Source organism: Myotis brandtii, unplaced genomic scaffold (assembly GCF_000412655.1).
Source record: "Myotis brandtii unplaced genomic scaffold, ASM41265v1 scaffold48, whole genome shotgun sequence".
NCBI lineage: Eukaryota > Metazoa > Chordata > Mammalia > Chiroptera > Vespertilionidae > Myotis > Myotis brandtii.
Genome location: NW_005368341.1, coordinates 9,715,117 through 9,737,460, shown reverse-complemented (window position 1 = coordinate 9,737,460; position 22,344 = coordinate 9,715,117). Strand labels below are relative to the sequence as shown.

Sequence of the window (22,344 nt, the reverse complement as noted above, 5' to 3'; positions counted from 1 at the left end):
GGTCAGTACACATCATAGTGACAGGTCGTTCTACCATTTGGTTGATTTGCATATTAGCCTTTTATTATATAGGAGGATACTCTCTTATAGTTTGGGGCTTGGCTCTGAATTCTTTCCTAGCCAAAACTCAGATACTGAGGTTGCTGAACCCAGGTCCGGTCTGACCCCACTGGTCTAACACCTGGTGTTGTTCTCACTGCCCTTGACGGAATCATCCTGCATTCCAGTGAGGATCTAAGAACCAAGTCTCATGTAACAACTACTGCTCACACCTTTCTGCCCTAAGACTTTCCATAATTCTCTCATCTGTGCATCTGTCACACTTTCACTTGCATTATTCACTTAATTTCACTGCTCAAAATATGACAAACTATAGAAGCTACATTTTTATATTAGAAATTCATTTCATAGATAATTAGTAATGAATAATATTTGGAATATATTATATACAAAGCATACCACAATACTTAAACAAAACAAAACCTAATCTAGTGCAACTTTACAATATTTATTTAGCTTGCTATCTAAAATTCTGGTTTATTTAAACTTTTTGTGCAAGGGTTTTTATCAACCCATCCTTGCTCATTATACATGGAGAAAATCCTAGTGGTATCCTTCAATTTTAACTCAATCTTTCTTACACCTATTCCTTGTAGAGGAGGGATCTTTGGACAACTGTATATATTTGCATATATCTGACCCATACTTCCAATCAATTGTGGTATTTTTGTTGTGTTACAAAATAGTTTCCCACTGTACACAATCACATTGGTAAAAGCAAAATCAAAGAGTACATTTAACTACAGAATTCACTATGGCAATATTTATAATCACCTTCATGTCCAAAAAACAAAAAAAACACAAACTCATTCCTTTTACTTCATTTGGTCCTCTTCTTCAGATGTACCAAAGAAAGCCTTTATCAGTGACCACCGTTTTACTGTCTTCTCTCACTCCACTCAGCCCTTGAACCAGAGAAGGAAAGTGCATGTACTTCCTCTGGAGTTTGCAAGACGTTAATTAGGTTCTGCATGGTGTCCACACCAGAAGCTTCTGAGTGTGAAGCCACAAAGCTAATCTGGATGTCAGCCCGACTGCCTCTAGGAGAGGCAGGACCTACATCAATTCATCACTAACCAGAGGTAAAATGTTGTTCTCTTCCAATCTCTCAATTTCTTAAAGTCAGGCAACTTTTCCTTTGCTGTTCACAAACTTCAGGCCATGGTGGGAGAAAAATGCATTCTTGACTGAGCCCATTATTCATCTCGAAACATACAGTTCAGAACTCTGGGTGCATTGAACGTTGCTTTAAATATCTGTTTGTCCATTCACTGCTGATTTAGAGCATTTTGAGTTCCTTTCCCAACCCTGGCGGATCCGTGTGAGGGGCTTGTCTACACATGGCAGGATGAGGATAAACTTGATCACCAGCACGGTGCAAGGAATGATGAGTGCTAGTATGTAAGCTGAAGGAAGATACCACCGGAGACTGGAAGGACTGAGGAATCTCTTTCTGCCATATATCAGGGTGTGAGCTGTGCACAAGATCAGGGTCAAATAACCCAGTTTGGACTATAAAAGCAAGAAACAAAAATATGTACATTAACACTATTTGCATTTTAAAGCAAAACACTGGAAGCCAATGAAGAATATTGTCAACAACCACAAACCTTTGAAACCTTTCATATTTAGAACATTCTGAAGAAAGCAATAACCCTCCTTCAGGATGATAAATATTTCATTTGAAAAAAAAGGTTGTGCTTACAAATGACATGGTGGTTCATCTTAACCTGGCTGGATGGGAAAGTTGCCCAGGAGTAAACTCTTTTGAGTTAGAATGAACAAGGTGCCTTGCCTTCTTCCTCCATGCTAACCTTTTCCCTTGGTCACTGTTTCTGGAGTTCAGAGATGAACAAGACAACAGTATGTCCTCAAGAAGTACGACATCAGTATATGTTACTGACTAAAAGCACATACTAGCTAATTTCTGTCACAATCAAGAGCAATTAGCAAACTTCACTTTTATCTGTTTTGGCCTATATACTAAAGCTCAACGTTCATTTTTATCTTCATGTCTTGAATATAGGCGCAACATGAGAAAATGTTGACTGCATTTGGTCCCTGGATACTAGTAAAACAGACTTTTGAAATTTGAATAGTTCTATACAATTCAAACCTAAAATCAATTACGAATGGTCTATTCCAGTGGTTCTCAACCTTCTGGCCCTTTAAATACAGTTCCTCATGTTGTGACCCAACCATAAAATTATTTTCGTTGCTACTTCATAACTGTAATGTTGCTACTGTTATGAATCGTAATGTAAATATCTGATATGCAGGATGGTCTTAGGCGACCCCTGTGAAAGGGTCGTTCGAACACCAAAGGGGTCGCGACCCACAGGTTGAGAACCACTGGTCTATTCCATTACACTGGTTCACAATGAACATGCATCAGAATAATCTGGAGGGCTTGTTAAAACAAACTGCTGGGTCACACGTCCAGTTTCTGATCCATTAGGTCTGGGAGGGCCTGGGGATTTGTGTATCTAACAAGATCCCAGGCGATCCTGCTGCTGCTGCTGGATGCAGGTACCACACTTTGGGGACCACTGGTTTATAAGAATAATTAAAAATCCCCTTTAATGAGGTGTCTGGTGGTTGATATGTGGAAAAAACAGATTTTTCCTGTTATAGGCCAGCATTGAGTCTGGTATGATGACAATCTAGCATGATTTGTTTCTAAGGTTTTAAACTTTATTTCAATATGTTGCTTTGTATATGAATGGGATCCTAATCTAAGGTTGATTTTCAGAAGGAGAAATGTTGTCTTTGAGTTTCTCTTTACCTTGCACCAAGTCCATTGCCACAAAGTATAATAGTTGTTGGTGTTTTTCACGCTATACTTGTAGCTGTGGCTCTGGGAGGAGTCAGGAATCTTGGCAAGGGATGCCCTGCTAGGAATCAAACCATTATAGATCTGCCTTTTGGTGCCAGAGTTTAGCATTTTCTAATTTGAACTTGTTTCAGTTACTATTTTTAGGAGATTGCTAGGGAAGTGACAGAGCAAAAGGAAAATTTATGCATGGTGTGAGAGAAAAACGAGAATATTTGTAAAGCCAGACACATTTTGCAATGAAAGCAGATTAAATCTGGAGGTCTTTACCTGGACAAATCGGAACTCTCTCCAGTTGACCACGTTGGTAACTGATGGCAAGGAAGTGATCCCCAAGAGGATGAAGAAGAAAAATCCAAGGATTCCGAAAGACAGATATAAATCACTAAGCCAGGCATTAGTGGTACTAAATGGATTTTCTTTCTTGGATATTGCCTAAGAAAAATTACAAGCATTTTTAAAAAATTACATGTTTTTATAAACTGCCCAAACTTTCAAGGGGACTGAAAACACCTCTGCATGGCTTATTTACTCAAGGCAAATTAGATGACATTTCTTAATAGTCATTTGAAAATAATTGTAGAGAAAAACACACTTAGAATTATTTTTGTGATAGAAAAAGTAATTGGTTCTGCTGGGACTTCATTATAATAGTTGACTCCAGGAGTTGTAATTGACCCTATACATACTAAAACAAAGTCAACATTTACTTAAACCTTCTCTACCATATAGTTTCTTGTTTCCTAAGCAAAACTGGATGTTCTCAAATAATTACAGCAAGATTCTGTTTTTCTGTTTGATATACTGATCATTCACACACAGAACGTGTGGGTTCTTTCATGTCTATTATATTGTAATCCAGCATCAAGTCTGTCCCACTACAAATTGAGAGAAATCAGGCTACTTTAATGTGATTCTTCCCCAAGAACCTCACCTGTATTTGTTAGGGAAATAATGTTGAGAAACCCACAGAAGCAACATCAATGAGTTATTGACTAATGAACTATGAGACTAAAGATTGGTCGAAACTAATGATTTCCTAACTGGAGCTGATATGTAGCACTTCCTCTGGGACTGCTTTTAGACTCCCTGAGCTGATTCTCTTTGAATTTTTTTGGCTATGCAGAAAATAGTATTATTTGCCACTTGCTTAGTAAACTAAACAATTAAGGAAGTCAAAACATTAATGGAGTTATAAGCACTCTTTTGGAAATTTGTTTACATTCTTGTGCCACAAGTCCAAATGGCCCCTTCCTTTTAAGATGGTTATTTTTGACTTCCCAAAAGAGGTGGCATGCATAAAAACAGAAGCTTGAAAATGCATTGCTTTACATTTACTGAATGTACCCCAAAGGAATTCAAGGAGGTGTCATTTAGGTTTCCTGAGCCCTCAAATCTGTCGGTTTTTCAGGATCCCAGTCAATCCTGGGAATACAGATCTGGACTCCAGGAACCTGGAAATCTAACTTGCCTTCTCAATGGTTATATGAGATGTCAACTGGATCCACTCAAAAACAAAAAACAGACAGCAGGTGTCTAATTCTAGTTACTTTAAAAAATAAATATGCTTAGAAGACTGATTTTCTATAACTGTACAATGGAATATCATGTAGCAAGATTCCTCTTTGATTAAAGCAATAGGAGAGCACAAATGAGTAGAGATTTACCCGGGTGATGGTTGAGTTTTCCAGCCTCCATCGTACATAGTAACGAATAGGAATCACAAGTGTGTAGATGGCGTGAAGGAAGGCAAATCCCAGTGCTATCAAGCCAAGCTGCTTTCTGCAAAGCATCCAGTGGTCAAGCCAGCCTGGGAACCGCCGGTATTTCGTACCTCGGTACAGCTGCAGAATGGCAGCAATGATACCGGGGAGGTAAACCACCCCGAGCAGTGTCAGGGCCGCTATTGGAAAGACACGATTTGGGATGGAAACAGCCATGCGAAATGTGTGATCTTTCTTCTCATTCACATAAGGGTAGATTACGTCTCTGATAACACAGTAGACAAACAAGAAGACACACAGGATAGCAGAGAAGTACAAGGGGAACTTCCACATTGGAAACAGTTGCAGGGGGTAGTTTTCAATTTCATTGGCTGCCAAGAGAGATCCTTGATCCAACGGAGTCAGCCCAAGAGCGCGAACTATGTCCATCACTCTTTGCTTGGCTTTGCTGTCATTTCCGCAGATGAATGCCTGGGTGAAAAATAATTATTTTGGTATTTATTCTTTCTTTAATAATTATTTTTGAAAGTCTATAAGAGTACTGCTTAGAACAGGACATGTAGTAGTGAACTGCTTTTCAAACAAGGGTGCTGAATCAACATATTTAATAAGATGAAGTTTTGAACTTGTACATGTGGGTCGGAGAGTTGAGTACCAGGGTTTCAAGTTGAGGGTGATTTCAGGCATATCACACTGATAGGACAAGACTTTATTTTCCACAGTGTGAACAGTTTGATGTTTCTTCTGTATTCATGGGTGCCACATCATTTATGGATTCCTGCTAATCTCAGTGAATAAATGGAAGTAGTTTCATACAAGGTAATGGGAGTGCAAAGGATATCAATCAACGATTTTAGGTGTATTATTTTCTAGTACTAACATGAGACCTCTGGAGACTGACATCACTGGGTTCTATCAAATCAAAAGCTTTGTAGTGGGAAATGAATCACAATGAACTCCCCTAACTTGCTCCATCCTGAGAAAGCAGTTCATGTCATATATTAGTAGAATGAAGTATTCAGTAGGTATTCTATTTTGAGGTAAGTGCACATACGAAATTGAGTGTAAAGTAAATTCATCATTTGATCTTACCTGCCGACTTGCGTCCAGTGCTCCTGACTGGAGAGCCCAGGCTGAGATGGTGTTAAATGCTTTCACTATGTGGGCTCCTGGCACCAGCTGAGCAAGGTACTCTGCATTAGATTCTGGGTACTGATGCATTTTGAGGTTGTTGCTGACATCGACCAATATTTTCCCACGGAGAACCTCAGTTAGTGCTGTGAGAAGATCGTAATGATCCCTGTGGATTGCTATGATTATGATGTCAGATTTCTGGGCCGCTTCTGAATAGCTCAAGACCTCTGCACCACTGGGCAGCAGGCTGAATGTCCTGGGGTTTCGACTTCCAAAGACAATCGAATAACCACACTGGATCATTTTAAGTCCCAGTGATCTTCCAAAATCTCCAGTTCCAAAAATACATACAGTCTCTTGCTCTTCTGGAGGAATCATAGTAAGAGGAAGTGTATCTGTAGACGTTTTCTCCATGACTGAAAGATAATAGAACAAATACCCAACAAAATATGAATGCTCTGGGCATGGAAAAATTAATGAGAATTATCTCCAGGAAACAGTGGTTGACTGATGTTATTCTAAGCTTCTAATGAATTCCTCACAAAATTTTGAAGGAGTAAAAAATTGTCATATATAGCCCAGCCGGCTTGGCTCAGTGGTTGAGTGTCGACCTAGGAACCAGGAGGTCATGGTTCGATTCCCGGTTGGGGCACTTGCCTGGGTTGTGGGTTCGAGCCCCAGTGTGGGGCATGCAGAAGGCAGCCAATCAATGATTCTCTCTCATCATTGATGTTTCTGTCTCTTTCTCTCTCATTCTCCTTTCCTCTCTGAAATCAATAAAAATATATGTATATATTTTTAAAAATTATCATATATATGTTCTCATATGTCTTATTTAACAAAATCATTGATGAAAAACTTCTGTTGGATAAAGAGATGCAATAAAAAACCAAGACACTTACTGGTGGATGTTTTAAACTGTGCATGTGTTTTGCAATGATATTATATTTATTGCACAGTTAGAGTTCCAAAAGTTCTAGTGTGCCTGGCTATCCCCTCATTACTCTATTTGTTTATCCTAATATATTATTTTTCTATCTCTTATATTGGGATTAAAATTTGCAAACAAAATACAGATTTGATCAAGTTGCTGGTGTCCTGTAATGAGATGGATGATATCTTTATTGACATATTCTCACTTGGATCATCTTAATCATTGCAAAGAGAGAGTGATTCTGGACTTTATTGTGAACAATTTGGCAACCACATTCATTTATTATAACCTGCCGTAAACTTTAAAAAAAAATGAAGATGTGGACTACACAGTCCTATATTTTTTATTCCACCTTTGACTAAACTTTGGTTGGGTAAGCTCCTCAAACTCTTTGTGTCCCAGTGTCATCATCTTTAAAATGAGAAATTGGTAGTATGTACCTACCTTGGAGACATTGGAAAGGTCAGATGCATTCATTTTAAGATGCATATCTTAAAACCATTTTTGAGACATAGTAAATTTATTACTAATAGATTACTTAATAAACATTAATTATTTAATGAATCAATATATTAATTATCTAATTAATATGACTTTTATATAAATTATGTAAATTAAGGTTTAATTTTATGCTTCTATAAATGTGTTTATTGGAAATGCATACAATTTATCTGAAACAGCATTCCATAATTCTTAAGAAGCTTCTGCTGAACTCTCTTATAAATAAAATCTCACATGAAATGGCTTTAGAACATACAGATTTATGAAAACATAGATGTAAAAATAGCTCAAGTGCAAATTTCTCTCATTTACAATTCTTTCACATTTTATTTTAATATTTCTCTCTTAAAATGCAACCTGGCAACCCAATGTAATGTACTTGGGCTGTTACTCCAACCATTACAATTAATTTTCACTCTTCAACCTTCAGAGACATCACTGGGCAAATTGAAAGTGCAAAACCAGTAAGGAGATACTAAATATCACTGGCTGACTTAATAGAAGGAACTATAGTTATTCCATTGGTCATAACTCCTATCAAGTTATAGAAGCTCTGAGGTTGATAATCGTGTTGGCTACATCTTGAACTCCACATCATATCTTTCCGGTTCTAGCTCCAGACCTTGGGCAGTACCTGAGTACTGCTCAGCACCTAGTGCCTAACAGAGGCTCACATTGGGGTCCCACATCTTATATCTCTTGATTCTTGTCCTGGGGTCCCTCTGATACCTCTGCCTGGGTAGAACTCAGACATGTACAACCCATGGGGCCCCCATGGGCCAGGACTCCATAGATAAGTACTTCCCTTTCATCCTCTGGCACACAGTTCTGACAAATTTCATAAGGCTCCCCAGAAAGTCCCACTGGATCAGAGCATCACTGGTCTGTAGCAATGGCCAAGGTAACGTCTTCTTCCTGTCTTTCCCACCTTCTCTGCTTTGTGCCCTTTGCCCCTCACGCCTGCTCCCTGAAATCACTTCCCTAATAAACTGTACACAAGCCTTTGTCACAGTTCTGCTTGCTAATCAACCTAAGAAAATGCAATGTTATGATTACTTTTTTATGAAAAAAAGAAGAAGACCTGACCTAAGGTTACCATAACTGTGATGATGAAATAATTGCACGGAAAAAAAAGTTAGTAATTATTTGGGGAAATATCCTAATAACAGAAGTACATAAAAACAAGATGTACATAAAAACAAGATGTACATAAAAACAAGATGTTCTAACCACAAGAGAGATCATTTTGCAGTAAATACTACATAAAGAAGGAAGTTACACCCATTTCAGACCATTTGTAACTCAAAATAACACCCAGGTGTAAACATGAATTTATGGAGGTAGTAAGGGTTCTTGCTTAAAAACTAGATTCCTAGTCCTATTTTCCTCTTGGATGTAGGATGGAATTCTGGAATAAAGAAAAATAAGAAAGATGGCAAAGAGGAAGTAGAGTTATTGAGGGAAAGATGGGTTAAAACAGTTAAAACATAGCAGTGGTCTCCTCTCTTTCCTCTAGCTCTTTATAAACCTGTTATGTAACAGGAAATGCGACAAGAATATCTCCTGGTTGGGGAAATCACCAGGACTGGTTTTACCTCCTATGAAGCATTTCCCAGATAGGCTCCTTGAGAGGTGGGCCAGGCAGGTAATCTAGGTAATCTGATCCAACAAGGATATTTGTAGAGATTAGAGATTGGCAACTAATGACGCAGATGCAAAAATGGCCCCGAGGACTGTGAAAGCCATGGTAGAAGCTGCCACTGAAATAGGTGCGCGTGTGTGTGTGTAAGAGGGGTCAGGTGTGGGTAATGAAGAGTCTTGCCTATCATCTCCCTGTTTGCAGATCCCACCCGAGGTTTTGGAAACCTGAGGCAGCATTCTTCTCAGATGTTCTTAACCTAGCATCCCATGAGGGTGCTAGAGCAGTGTGGTGTGTTTACTTCTCTTACCTCCCAAGGGTCAGACATCACAAGCCACTTCCAGCTTCAGAGAACTTTAGCATAGTAAAAGCATGTGAATGTCCAAACGGGATTATAAACATTGCAAATATTAAATGCTTATAGTTAACAAATCAATGATATTAACCAAAAAATCTTTTCATCTGAAATAATTATAGACTCACAGAAAGTTGTAAAGATAATACAAGAGGTTCCTGTGCATCCTTCAGGAATGGAAAAAAATAAATTGGAATAAGCATTGCTAAGAGAGTCACGTTATATAAAACAGTCAGGAGGCTATTAAGGAAGTGGGGCCTGGGCATATCTGATGCCTCAGTCTCAGAGCTGCCAAATTGCTAAACCTGTTGCTAAACTCAGCCCAAGGCTGACTCACAAACCTGGAGCAACCACTGCTCTGTGGACACACATGCACTTGACCTCCTCGTGTTTTTTATCCCCTGGTTTATATCAATCTGTTACCTAGCCAGCAATCCTTCATTTGCAGGAACGAATTACCATTGGTGTTTTTTGTCTTTACAAAGCCTGCTTTTGTCTCTCTGAGGGTAACTTGGGTTGCTACCTGAATCTGTGTCTCAGGGATTCAAATCTTTTAAGATTCCAAATAAACTTTTAAAGTGTTTTATGTCCTCAGACCTTTATTAGTTAACACTTCCAATGGTTATATGTTACATAGCATAATGCCCTGGAGAGTCACCCACATTGGTGCCTGTATCAATAGTCTGACCTTGTTTATTGTTGAGTAGCAATCCATGGTATGGACCTCTTCATTTGCTCATTTGCTTCCTGCACATCCTGTTTGGTAAAAAGTCTCTGTGTCTTCTGCCATTTTCTAATTGGATTGTTTGTTTTTCAACTGTTGAGTGTTTATAATTTTTTATGTATACTGGATATGAGTCGTTTGTCAGATATAGGGATTTCAAATATTTTTTTTCCTCAATCTGTAGCTTGCTTTTTCATTATATTAACAGGGTCATTCACAGAGCAAAGGTGTGTTTTTTAAAATGAAATTTAATGGTGCTTTTTGTGTGTATGTGGATTGTGCTTTTGATATCATGTCTAAGATTTCTTCACTAAGCTCTAGGTCCTCAATATTTTCTCCTAAAGGTTTTATATTTTACATTTAAATCCATTATCCATTTTGAGTTAATATTTGTATAAAGTGTTTAAGCCAAGGTTCATTTTTTTTGCACACATGAATATCTGATTACTTCCCTATCATTTGTTAAAAAGATCATCTTTATTTCATTGAATTGCTTTTCACCTTTGTAAGAATCAGCAGTCTGCACATGTGTGGTCTGTTTCTGGGTTCTCTGTTCTGTTCCATAGATCTATGTGTCTCCCCTTGACTCTGAATGTAGTTATATAGTGAGTCTTAAATTTGGGTAGACTAATTATTCCCACTTTTATTTATTTTCAGAACTGTGTTAAATATTCTAGTTACTTTGCCTTTCAATATAAGTTTTAGGATAATCATATATATATAATGCTTATACTTAAAAAATGCTTTTTAACGTATTCAAAAAATACAATGCAACCTATTTGTTTTGTTTAGGAGATAATCCCAGGCTATTAAAAAAATAATTCATACTAAAGCATAATGGCCATGTACAAACATCTGATAAATAGATACAAAATTAAAGTTGCATGATTTTCATCCTAGCTGTGTATTTATGTATACGCATAGACCTCATTTGGAGAATATATCAAAATAAAATTTTAAAGTCCTGTGTATCAGCAGTCAGGGACAAAAATGGCCCCTTTCCTCTCCCCAGCCCTAGAATAGACCTATGTCCCAGTTCTTTTAGAAAGAAGAACAGGGTTCAGGGTTCAACAACCTAACCGTGCCCCTTCTAAAAGATGGCACTTTCTTGACTTGCTCTGGGGAGATTGGCCATTTGTTTCCCCTAGGGTTTTTATAGAATGAAAAAGAAAATATATAAATACTGTATTTAGAAGAGAAAAGGAAGTAAAACCTTCCTCTAGTGCAGATAGGACTGAAAGAAATAATTAGTTTTCATGACTTCCTCCTATATTTTTTATTCTGATAAATCCACAGAAAATACAAATTAAGGTAAATTCTTTTATGTAAAGATTCAATCTTAGTTACATATATTATTAGAAATCTTATTTGTTTTTAAGTTCACCCAATTTTACATATAATATATATACAAACTGAAAGTGAAAAAAATGTTTTACATAAAAAAGGTTTGGAGGTAATCATAAAAACAACTCTAAAAACAAAACTATCAACATCACAAGACACACACTATTGAGTAATAGAAGTAGTGTGCTGAGGGCCATAAAATAATCATAAGTAAACAAAGAAAGACCCCCTAAAGAGATGGGTTTGGAGAGGAATGTGAGGAGAAGGGAAATGGTGGTACAGACAGGCACTTTCTGGCACTCCTTCCAATATTTCCTTCATTCATCAACTTCTTATAATCACTAAGGCTTAAAATGTGCAAATACTTCTGCAAAAGGTTACAACAGAAACCAGTGGTTCTCAACCCTGGTGCACATTAGAATCACCGGAGAGCTTTTGCAAAATACGATGAGCAGACTCTTGGAGTCTGAATTAATTGGTCTAGGATAGAGCCTGGGCATTGTTGTTGTTGTTTTTAATTGATTGTGAGGGGGTGATAGAAATGGGGAGGGTGAAGGTGGAAGAGGGCATAAATGGTGACAGAAAAATAAACAAACAAACAAATAAATAAATAAAGTTAAAAAATTTTTGAAGCTTTTCCCCAGGTGATTTTAGAGCCAAGCCTGTGAATATTGCCTGTTAGCTTTCAGTGGTTCTCTTCCCTGGTCACACATTAAAATCCGCTGGGCAGCTATTAAATGCTAGGAGATCACCTGCTGGCATTCTGAGTTAACTGATCTAAAGGAGAACTCGGACATTAAAACTCTCATTTCTAAGGAGCACCCAGGGCTGAGAACCACCGGGAAAGAAAACAGAGAATGATAGCTGTTTTGAAGTTTAATGGTGGGAGAAAAAAGCAGGGTGTTGAGCTTATTAGGGGATGCAGAAACATTTTACCTGCTTTACAGTTTTCCCCCTAAGTAATTGTTGACCGGGTCTGAGAGTCTAGAATCTTGTTTTTATGAAAAACAGAGGCCAGAATGGTGTGCAGACCTCAGAAGAAGACAGTCAAGGTAGCCAGGCTCAAGGTAAGATATCAGACTGCAGATATGCAGGTACGCTTTGCTCTGTAACTCTCTCAAGGAAATCTTAAAGAGTTTTCTTCCAGCCCGGCCGGCATGGCTCAGTGGCTGAGCATGGACCTATGAACCAGGAGGTCACAGTTCAGTTCCTGGTCAGGGCACATGCCTGGGTTGCGGGCTCCATCCCAGTGTGGGGCTTGCAGGAGCCAACTGATCAATGATTCTCTCTCATCATTGATGTTTCTATCTCTCTCTCCCTCTCCTTTCTTCTCTGAAATCAATAAAAATACATTTGAAAAATTTTTAGAAAAAAAAATTTGTCTTCCATGAGCCACAAAGTTATAGTTTGATTAAATCCACCCACAAAAGGACATCAGTTCTTAATAGCCATTCTCATATAGTGCCATACAGTATCTCGTTTGTTTGGATGAAACCTTTATTAAAGACAGTCTGACCCTTTCTCCATTTAAAAAGTCAGGTTTGAATTCTGAAATGATTGTTCATACAAGATTTTGAATTCCTCGGACAGCATCTCCTCTGGACAGCTTCCAGGAAGTTAGGAAAGAAATAGCACCCCTAACACTATAAGATGTGACAGGATTTTTCATTTTAATTTGATGCCTATGAACAGGTTTTTTTGTTTGTTTATTTTTAGTCCTTCCTTCTGTTTTTTGATTCCTTTTGAATTTCAACCGGAAAACCTAACATAACTTGACAATATATTTATGATGAGCTGAAGAGCCATCAATCAAACATTGTTTTCATCAGGAGGCATAGGGCAGGAGGGAGTTCTGCAACTATGCCAGCCTTCTTGTGATTCAGAGCATTTGTTTTGATACATCTCAGGGACAATTGGAAAGCAGAAAATATAAAAACAAAACAAAAACTCTTACACTAACACATGAACACATCCAATTTACTCACTGAGCAGTTTATGTATTTAGTGAGATCAAGGCTCACTAAATACATAAGGGAAGCAAACATGTTCACATTTAAGCATATATTGTTTTACCGACTGTACATTACTGTAGCAAAATCAAAGGACTTTGGTTTACAAAGACCATTGATTACAGTTTATTAAAAAATTTACCGTGCCCCTCCCCCACACAATCAATGGATTTTTCTACGAATTATTTTTCTTTCTTTTTTGGATGGTTTAATCTTCAGTTTAGATGTAGTTAGAAGTAGCTCTGTTAGTAATAGCCCTAGATAACAGAAATATATCATTTAAAGCTCTTACACTAACACATGAACACATCCAATTTACTCACTGAGCAGTTTATGTATTTAGTGAGATCAAGGCTCACTAAATACATAAGGGAAGCAAACATGTTCACATTTAAGCATATATTGTTTTACCGACTGTACATTACTGTAGCAAAATCAAAGGACTTTGGTTTACAAAGACCATTGATTACAGTTTATTAAAAAATTTACTGTGCCCCTCCCCCACGCAATCAATGGATTTTTCTATGAATTATTTTTCTTTCTTTTTTGGATAGTTTAATCTTCAGTTTAGATGTAATTAGAAGTAGCTCTGTTAGTAATAGCCCTAAATAACAGAAATATATCATTTAAAGCTCTTAATCTAACTAAAGAAACCACTGCAGGTTCATTGCTGAAAAACTGATTATTTTAGATGTTTTGTGAGAAAGTGTTATGTGCCTCATAGCAACTTAATTGACTGATGATTAGTTTTTATGCTACCCACTAGAATGACACAAAAGGAAATAATATCTTGTACAGTTTGATCAAGTCAAGGGGCATTAACTAAATATAACCTTTACATTAACGTTCTGTGCGGGTATATGCTTCCATGGGAACTGCTAATCATCAGAACTAGCTAGGACTGTGCTGCAACTAAAATGATTCTGTTAATAACATTTCACTATCACCAAATGAATTACCAGGGAGCAAGGTAATACAAATCTATATTATCTATTTTAATTGCACTTTAGGGAAAAATATTTTTAATATGTGTGTGTGTGTTTTTAAACTGATTTCAGACAGAGAGGGGGATAGAAACATCAATGATGAGAGAGAATCATTGATTGGCTGCCTACTGCATGACCCCTACTGGGGATCGAGCTGGCAACCTCGGCATGTGCCGAGAAATCAAACTGTGACCTCCTGGTTCATGGGTCTACACTCAACCACCGAGCCACACCGGTCACGCAAAAAATATTTTTAATTTAATTTCTTTGGTGAAATTCTAGTTCAGTTATAAATCTCATTAACATATGTTTTCACATTTATATCTCAGCTGCATCTGTCAAGCTAAATGAAGATGGTTTTCGGATTCCCTGGCCAAGAATTTCAGCAGGTAAGTTCATTATCCACTGTCTAGGCTGCTTATTTCATTTGATTAAAGCCCGGGCTCATGACAACAAGGTCAGGGATTCAGTCATGTCTGAGTTTATTTACCTTGACCTCCATTTACATTCTAATTTCTGAAAACTTCTTACAAATCTTTGGTTCCCCAAAGATTCAGCCCCAGGCCCAGGCCCTGGCCCTGGCTTGTCACCAGCATAAAAACAACTCTCACTGATTGAGTAGCATTTGGCTGGTACACTCCATATGAGCATGGCTTATTGGATGATCTGGTGATTACAACAACCCACTTAATATTTAGTGTAAATTAGTAGGACTGATTCTAGGACTACTGTAGTCAGAGATATTTAGGAAGTGATTGCATCATTTCAATTGTGAATTAACTTTGTTTAAATTAACTTCCTAGGAATAGTCATTTATCTTTACATTGAGGCCACTAGAAATTACCTACACATTTGATAACTGCCCCATCAGTTTGGGGGTAGAGCAGTTTTGCTGTGGACCTGATTCCACCCTTGAACCCTGTTGATGGGAGAACTCCATTCTGCTTCAAAGTATCTCCTTACCCTTTTTAGAAATCTCCCGGGATGGCTCATACATTTTTATGAATATAGTTTCCTTCATCTTCTTTTGGACACCATTTTCTTCCATTTTTAATCTGGCTCCCAGACGCTGGGACTCTCAATGGCCATAGTGCCTTTAATGTTTGCAAAGTCAGCTTGAACAGAGGGGCGAGGCCTGGCCCAGCAGCTGCTCCATTTATCTCAGGAGAGAAGGAGCTCTTGAAACTTCTTCCCCTGTCCTGTGCTATACTCTGATAAACAAGCCCGAGTGCTGTGCTGGTTGAGAAATATTTTTTAAGAAAACAACTTTTAATTCCTGGGTTGTAAATCTCGGCTCTTTTCAGTGGTGTGGTTGAAAGCTTGCAATCAAACACGAGGTGAGTTTTCACACCAGGGAAATCAGCAAAGGCTACACATCAAGACTCCCCCCCGCCCTTAGAGAGATGTTTTCCAGCACGCCACAGAGTCAGTCTCTCTCTCTCTCTCTCTCTCTCTCATCCCTTTCTTCCCAAGATTTGGGCATGTGACTAAGGAAATGGGAAAAATTGGGCTGACAGGATGATTCATTTTTCCAATCCTGACTCTGCGCATTAGGCCTAAATCTCTTTCCTTAGGGGCCTCCCGTCTCAGAAGACTCCTAGATTCTTAATCAAAACAGAATCCAACAAAGGTTCCCAGGTTTGTTCCACCCCATACATGTAGCTAACACTATTGGGGACTGTAAATCTGATACCACTGCTGGACTCTTGGTTTTCTCAGGGAGATACTTACGGGGACCTTTTTGTATATACTCACATCCCCAAACACATATCTTCCAACAATTTGCCACACATGCCTCAGAAAAAAAAAAAGGAAAGAAAGAAGAAAAAACCTTCACAATTTGGGATTTCAGTCTAGGATAACCAACTAGTGGCACAATTTCATTATTAACCACAATGAACCATTTACCAACCTCCTAATTGCTCTCTCCTTGACCTCCTTCCATGTCCCATACCACCTATATCAGGGCAATTGAATTGGATGAAAAAAATCATTTTACTACTTGGGTACTAAAATACTTTAGCACTGGAGAAGAAATAACTAGAAGCGTAATAATTTTTTTATAAAAATGATTCGACATTACTTAGTTCTTTTGAACTGTTCAATAGGCTTTATAGCTTATGACATGCCTTGAGGTATTACAGAAGAACTAAAATGTTTTACTTAAGCTAAACAAATTAAAATCTTTAGAAATGCAATATTCCAATTTTTATGACCTCAATTAAATGCCTTAATTGTATTATGTCACGCTTGAAAATGAATTACTCTTTAAAATGAAGTAGACTCCAAAGTATCATAGTTACAAATTTATTATGAAACTTACCCAGTATAGCAGCATATTAGGGTTAATAAAATTAAGGTTAAGTAGAAGAAACACTAAGGTTCCTGCAATGTCTTTCTCCTTTTTTTAAAAAAAAAGTTATAATAATTTTCACTATTTACTTTATATGTACTGCACAGTGCAAAGAAATCCCACGCTTCTCCCAAAAGGCAGGTAGTAGATATCTGGGCACTTGACTGTATTAACTGGTCCAGTACAGGGGACAGCCATGCTCATAAACTACTATGCCCGTAACAATCAGCATCTTCCCAACCTAAAAATTAGTGTTACCAGTAATATCTTAGTAGGATTTCATGTTTTCGACAGATTAATTGAACAGCCTCTCTGTGCCAGGCACTGTGCGGTGTCAGGGATGAAGTGATCAATGAGACCCTCTTGGTCCTCAAGGGGCTCCAGTCTTGGGGAGGATGTGGCAACATAGTCAAATCGTGACAATATAGTGTGTGAGGCCCTGAGCAGGGGAAGGTGCAGCATGGATCCGAGAGAAGGGGCACTAATCTGCCTGGGGCAAGAAAGTTTGCCAACGTCTGTGCAAAGTGACTTCAGCCCCTGTTTAACTTGGCTCAAAGCTGTTTCCACACCCTGTGAAATGAGCAGGTATAGATAAGACATGCCTAATTATTGTCAACAGCTAATTGCCCCCTCCTATCCTGTGCTCCTCAGGATTGGAGCCCCTAAAATCTTTGGAGCTGAGGCAGAAGAGACTATCCAGCCTGTGTTCTAATAACCCTCTAAGAGGTGTGCTATGCAGTCCTATTAAATCAGAATGGTAGTTCCTAACTTTTCAAACCCGTGAACTTTATTTCATCCTGACATTAGGATTGAGCATGCCCTCTACATTTGAAATACACATATTTCTCTTCAAAATTTTCAGAAATTCTTGAATGTCAAAGTACAAATGGCAAGACCACTCCACACAGGGTTGAATAAACTCTTCTGGAACTTTGTGGAGAAGCATTTAGATTAGGATGTCAATGCCCTGCCTTGTTAGAGTTGAAATACTTCTTTTAGTAAACTGTTGCATCTTTCTGCAGTGATATGTTTGTAAATGTGATTTTCAAATGGTGCAAACATTCTTTGTTCTTTTTTTCGTAATGATTTGGAAGAACAAATTGTTTATATATATAGGCCAAGTATGTTTTCTTATCATGCATTATTTTAAGCATTAGTTATCCTTTATTAGTTATTTACTTAGCTTTATTCCTTCCAGGACTGACTTCTTCTCAAAATAAAATAAATAACAACTCTAAATTCAAATCACTTTGGAAATGACCTACATGTCACTCAAAATATTTTGAGTATGTTTAACACATCACATGGAACTGCTCAGGAAGTCTTCATAATTAACTAATGACCCATTCTCTTTGGATGTACAAAGAACAGTCAAACAGGTGGCTTTGGATGTCTTGAGTTTGTAAATTTTATTTTTACTATCTCTGGCCTAACTATAATTTCAAGAAAAAAAAATTCCCACCCAGAAAGCCTTATTATCCTAGAGTTTTACAGTCAGAATTAAAGGTAAGTGTGGATACAGACACTTAACAAACCACCTCCTCCTCAGAGGACAACCCAGAAGAAACGAGCTACAAGGTGCCCTAGCAAGCCTTCAAGGTTGAAGGGTGATTGTATTTGTGTGTGTGTGTGTGTGTGTGTGTGTGTGTGTGTGTATGTGTGTGTGCCACTAGCTTATTAGTCTTAAGATTCTAAAAGGAAATGATTTTTTAATAGCAGTTGACAAAAGACTCAAATTTCATCTAAGGAGAACTAGGTGGTGAGGGTCATGAAATATTGAACTGTGTAGCTGAAGATGACTGCAGTGCTAGCTACTGGGGATACTTTAAAAGGAGAATCTGTATCCTTTTAATACTGGCATTAATCATGGTAGAGCGTTACAAGGGTGGTTCTTCAGGAGGCAGGGAAATGTAGTGACTGCTCAGGGTTTCTCTTCCAGTTTGAAATCTATGACAAATGAATCCCTTTATCTTAAAACTCTTCACAACAAGGCTCAAGGCCCAGGGTTTTCCACTTATTCACAAACAGGCTCATAAAAATGTTATTTGGTTACTTCTAACAACAGTTAGCAAGCTGACAAAAGAAGCCTGGAGATTGTCCTCAAGCCAGGGGTCAGGCCTTGTCTATGCTGGTTTCTGAACCTCGAATTGCCGTGTGAATAACATTCAGCAGAACCATAACCGATGCCAAGTGAAGAAAGTGCTGTTCCCCAATTTCTCTCTACACATGTACCATTTTTTGACCACCTTGTTAATGTTATAGGTATGACCAAGTCGTTACTCTCTTCATCAGAAGGCAGGTTTCATTTTTAACAGGGGAAACTACCCAATTATGGAGACAGTCTCTTCCCCTACAAGTTGCTTAGACTTCTACCACATTTATCATTCAGCGGGTACCCTCAGCTTTCAAAACCATTCTTCACCCTGCTATGTGAGAATGTCCTAGTCCCTGGAAATGGCAGTCTCATAAATGTCACTCACATGAAAGAACAGTTTTTTCTGATACAGTAGGGGCAATATCTGCTGAATATCATTCAGCAGAACCATAACTGATGCCAAATGAAGAAACTGCTGTTCCCCAATTTCTCTCTACACATGTACCATTTACTTTAAAACCTCGCAGCTTGACACATACGGAGTGCCGTCCTGTTTTATGGGTTGGCAGTGTTTGCCATGCAGGCAAAATAATACCGTGCTAAATCACAACATTCTGAAGAACTTGGGCCTTTGCAAAAGGCCATATCTCAAAGAAGTTACTACTTCAAATAAATGTGCCATTTTATAAAATTACCCCTACTGTATCAGAAAAAAATGTTCTTTCATGTGAGTGACATTTATGAGACTGCCATTTCCAGGGACTAGGACATTCTCACATAGCAGGGTGAAGAATGGTTTTGAAAGCTGAGGGTACCCGCTGAATGATAAATGTGGTAGAAGTCTAAGCAACTTGTAGGGGAAGAGACTGTCTCCATAATTGGGTAGTTTCCCCTGTTAAAAATGAAACCTGCCTTCTGATGAAGAGAGTAACGACTTGGTCATACCTATAACACTAACAAGGTGGTCAAAAAATTTCCAACCCGCAAGCATCTTTAGTTGTGCATTTTCACCTTGTTAGAGCTGGGTTTAGTGGATCATCTGGTCCCATAGGCTTCTACTTTGCATATGTGAACACCGAGGCTGAGGTGTTGAGTTTCTAGTTAGAACAAGGAACAGAAATTCTCCAACCTGCTTCCCAATTCTCCATCCAATTCCCTTTCCACTAGACCAGTCATCTTTTAAAGAAAGTTCCCGAATTACCATCCAGAGAGAAACTACTTTCTTGCTGCCTCTGGACAAACAGAACCACAGTTTTGTTTACTCTTCATAATAAGTTACATTTCCAATAATATTTCTCTGGAAAAGCAATCGCTAAACTAGAGAAGGAAATTTAAATCACGATCAAAGGTGGAAGTGGGTGCATGTCTCAGGACCAATTTCCGCTCTTGGTCAAGAAGTGACCTCAGATCTGAGATGGCAGAGATTGCCAAAACCACATTCTTGCAGGCTCCCTTCTGACCAGCACCACCAGATTGCTCTTATCTAGAAGTGAGATAGGGGAGGAATTGAAATCGGACTTCTCTGCTCTCTAGTGTAGAGATAAGCGACAAAAGACCAGGAATCTGGAAGCTTGCTGAATTGCTTAACAGATTGTCCTTTCCCTGGGAGGGATGCAGGGTCGCGCTGGGAAGTTTGCCAGCACCTATTTCCTTTCCCCCGAGCGTGGGGAGAGGGGTCCTGAAAGGAGGGGTTCAAGGTTAGCTGAAACAGATAAAGGAGGCGGGCCCTTTGGCGAAAGGTACAAGACAAAGAGCCAGAAACGTGACCCACCTGCGGGAGGGTTGCTTCCAAGCTGCTATGGCCAAGGGCGGCGGCAGCTGGGCGCGCAGCTGGCCAGGCAAGGAGGGAGAAGCTGTGCAGAACTCCAGCTCGCGGCTGCAGCTCTGGGTTCTCGCCCGCCCGGGCCAGGCCATATAAGAAGGCTGAGAAGGGAGGGAGGGGCGGGGGCACCCTAGATTTCGCAAGAGAAAGGGTGAAGAAAGGGCTTCCTGGAAGAGTCAAGTTGGGAATCCCGGGTGGCTGGAAGGACCAGAACTTCCTGTTCTGCCACTGCAGCGTTTGTGGCAGATGTTGCCGCTGATCTGTGGCCAGTGGAGTTTCAAAGGGTTTTCCCCAGAGTCCTGGGGATCTGTGCATTCCAGGCAGATTGAGGCTGGAGAGTCTGAGGAGCACCCCTTTAGGTAAGGGCCTCTTGGAGTAGCTGAGAAAACGCCACCCAGTCTAGGCTTCTAGGTATTTCTCTTCTTGCCATCTTGCGCAATTCACTGTTAAAGGTGACAGTTTTCTCTCTGCCTGGAAGCTCTGGGTTCTTATGGGGCTCAGCTTGGATGACCTTGAGGTTTTAATTTATGTAGATTATGTTGTTCGAAAGGAACAAACCAAATGAAAGAGAGGGATGATGATGAGGTTACCATATTGTTGTCATATGTCTGTAACTGTAAAATACTGCATCATAATATGCAGTAATCTATATTTCATAATGGGATTGATTTGCCCTTCTATAGGAGGAGCTCAAAAGTCACAGCTTTATCAGTTTAAGATTTAACTGAGGATGATAACCTATGAGGCAAAGCCCCCCTCTGCTCCCAAACTCTGTGGTCTAGAACACAGGGTCCTCCCAATCTGTCTCTCACCCAGATGTCAAATTTGCCAAGGTCCAGATGAGCCTCATGGGAGGCCTGTTCCCAGCACTTCTGAGTCAACTCTTCCTTTGCCTGGATTGCAAGTCTCCCAAGTATCTTGTGGAGTCAGCTCTTCAGATTCCAAGTCTTCTCTGAGACACTAGTTGCATTTAATCTTTTCTTTTTCCATAGAGTGTAGTTTATGCTTCTGATACAGCAATAGGACACATGCCTCTTAAAAGAGTTATTGTGGCTCAGCTGGCATGGCCCAGTGATTGAGCATTGACCTATGAACCAGGAAGTCGTGGTTGATTTCCAGTCAGGGCACATACCCGGCTTGCAGGCTCGATCCCCAGTGTGGGGTGTGCAGGAGGCAGCCAGTCAATGATTCTCTCTCGTCATTGATGTTTCTCTCCCTGTCCCTTCCTCTATGAAATCAATAAAAATATATTTTTAAAAAATGAGTCATTGTGTATGTATTTCCTCTCTTGGACTGTAAGCTCTGAGGGTGGACACCCTATTCTTTTCAGCTTGGGATTCACCACACCTAGCACGATACTCAATATTTATTGCACTCATTGACAAATCTACTGCCAGTTATTACATTATAGCCTGCAAAAAGGTCATCTGATTGTATTTGTTGGGCAAGGAAGAACTTTAAAATATATTGATTTTTATAGCATCGATTTTCCCAGTTTGAAGACTGACAAAGTGAGACAAGGGTGTGTAACTAGGAAATAAGGCCTTTGGTGTGAGGCCTAAAAGGCCTCACGTTGGTCAGCACAGCTTTGTGACTGCCCCCAGCCTAGCATCTGGCTCTAAGCCTTGTGGGCACAGAATCTAGATTCTCAGCACTTTGAACCTGATACTTAAAGCCAAGATGCTGAGTTGTTAGTTGTCAGTGGAATATAAACAAATAGTCACTGTGAAAATACAGCACCAGACAGTCTAGCCATCATATTCTCTCCTTGTAGGCACATCCTGTGGAAGCCATTCTGTGCAGAAGGCTGCTTCCTAAACAGGGGAGTGAG

The 22,344-nt window shown here is 39.2% G+C and overlaps 1 protein-coding gene across 1 annotated transcript; it reads right to left on the bottom strand.

Annotated features, from left to right (window-relative positions):
- Positions 1–373: 373 nt before the first annotated feature.
- STEAP4 (STEAP family member 4) lies at positions 374–20,594 on the bottom strand. The gene is made up of 5 exons (XM_005876120.2): positions 20,463–20,594; positions 5,710–6,167; positions 4,561–5,088; positions 3,164–3,328; positions 374–1,572 (listed from the first exon to the last, which is right to left on the bottom strand). Exons 2-5 carry the CDS (start codon positions 6,163–6,165, stop codon positions 1,309–1,311), a joined length of 1,413 nt encoding a protein of 470 aa, XP_005876182.2. The 5' UTR covers positions 6,166–6,167; positions 20,463–20,594; the 3' UTR covers positions 374–1,308.
- Between the last annotated feature and the right edge of the window lie 1,750 nt (positions 20,595–22,344).

Excerpts from the sequence above, each read along its gene's own strand:
- STEAP4 (XM_005876120.2), bottom strand. The coding sequence starts at position 6,165 with ATGGAGAAAACGTCTACAGATACACTTCCTCTTACTATGATTCCTCCA. Across the intron at positions 5,089-5,709 it reads CACTGGACGCAAGTCGGCAG|GCATTCATCTGCGGAAATGA; the intron begins GTAAGATCAAAT and ends TTTTTCACCCAG. Across the intron at positions 3,329-4,560 it reads AAAACTCAACCATCACCCGG|GCAATATCCAAGAAAGAAAA; the intron begins GTAAATCTCTAC and ends AATTTTTCTTAG.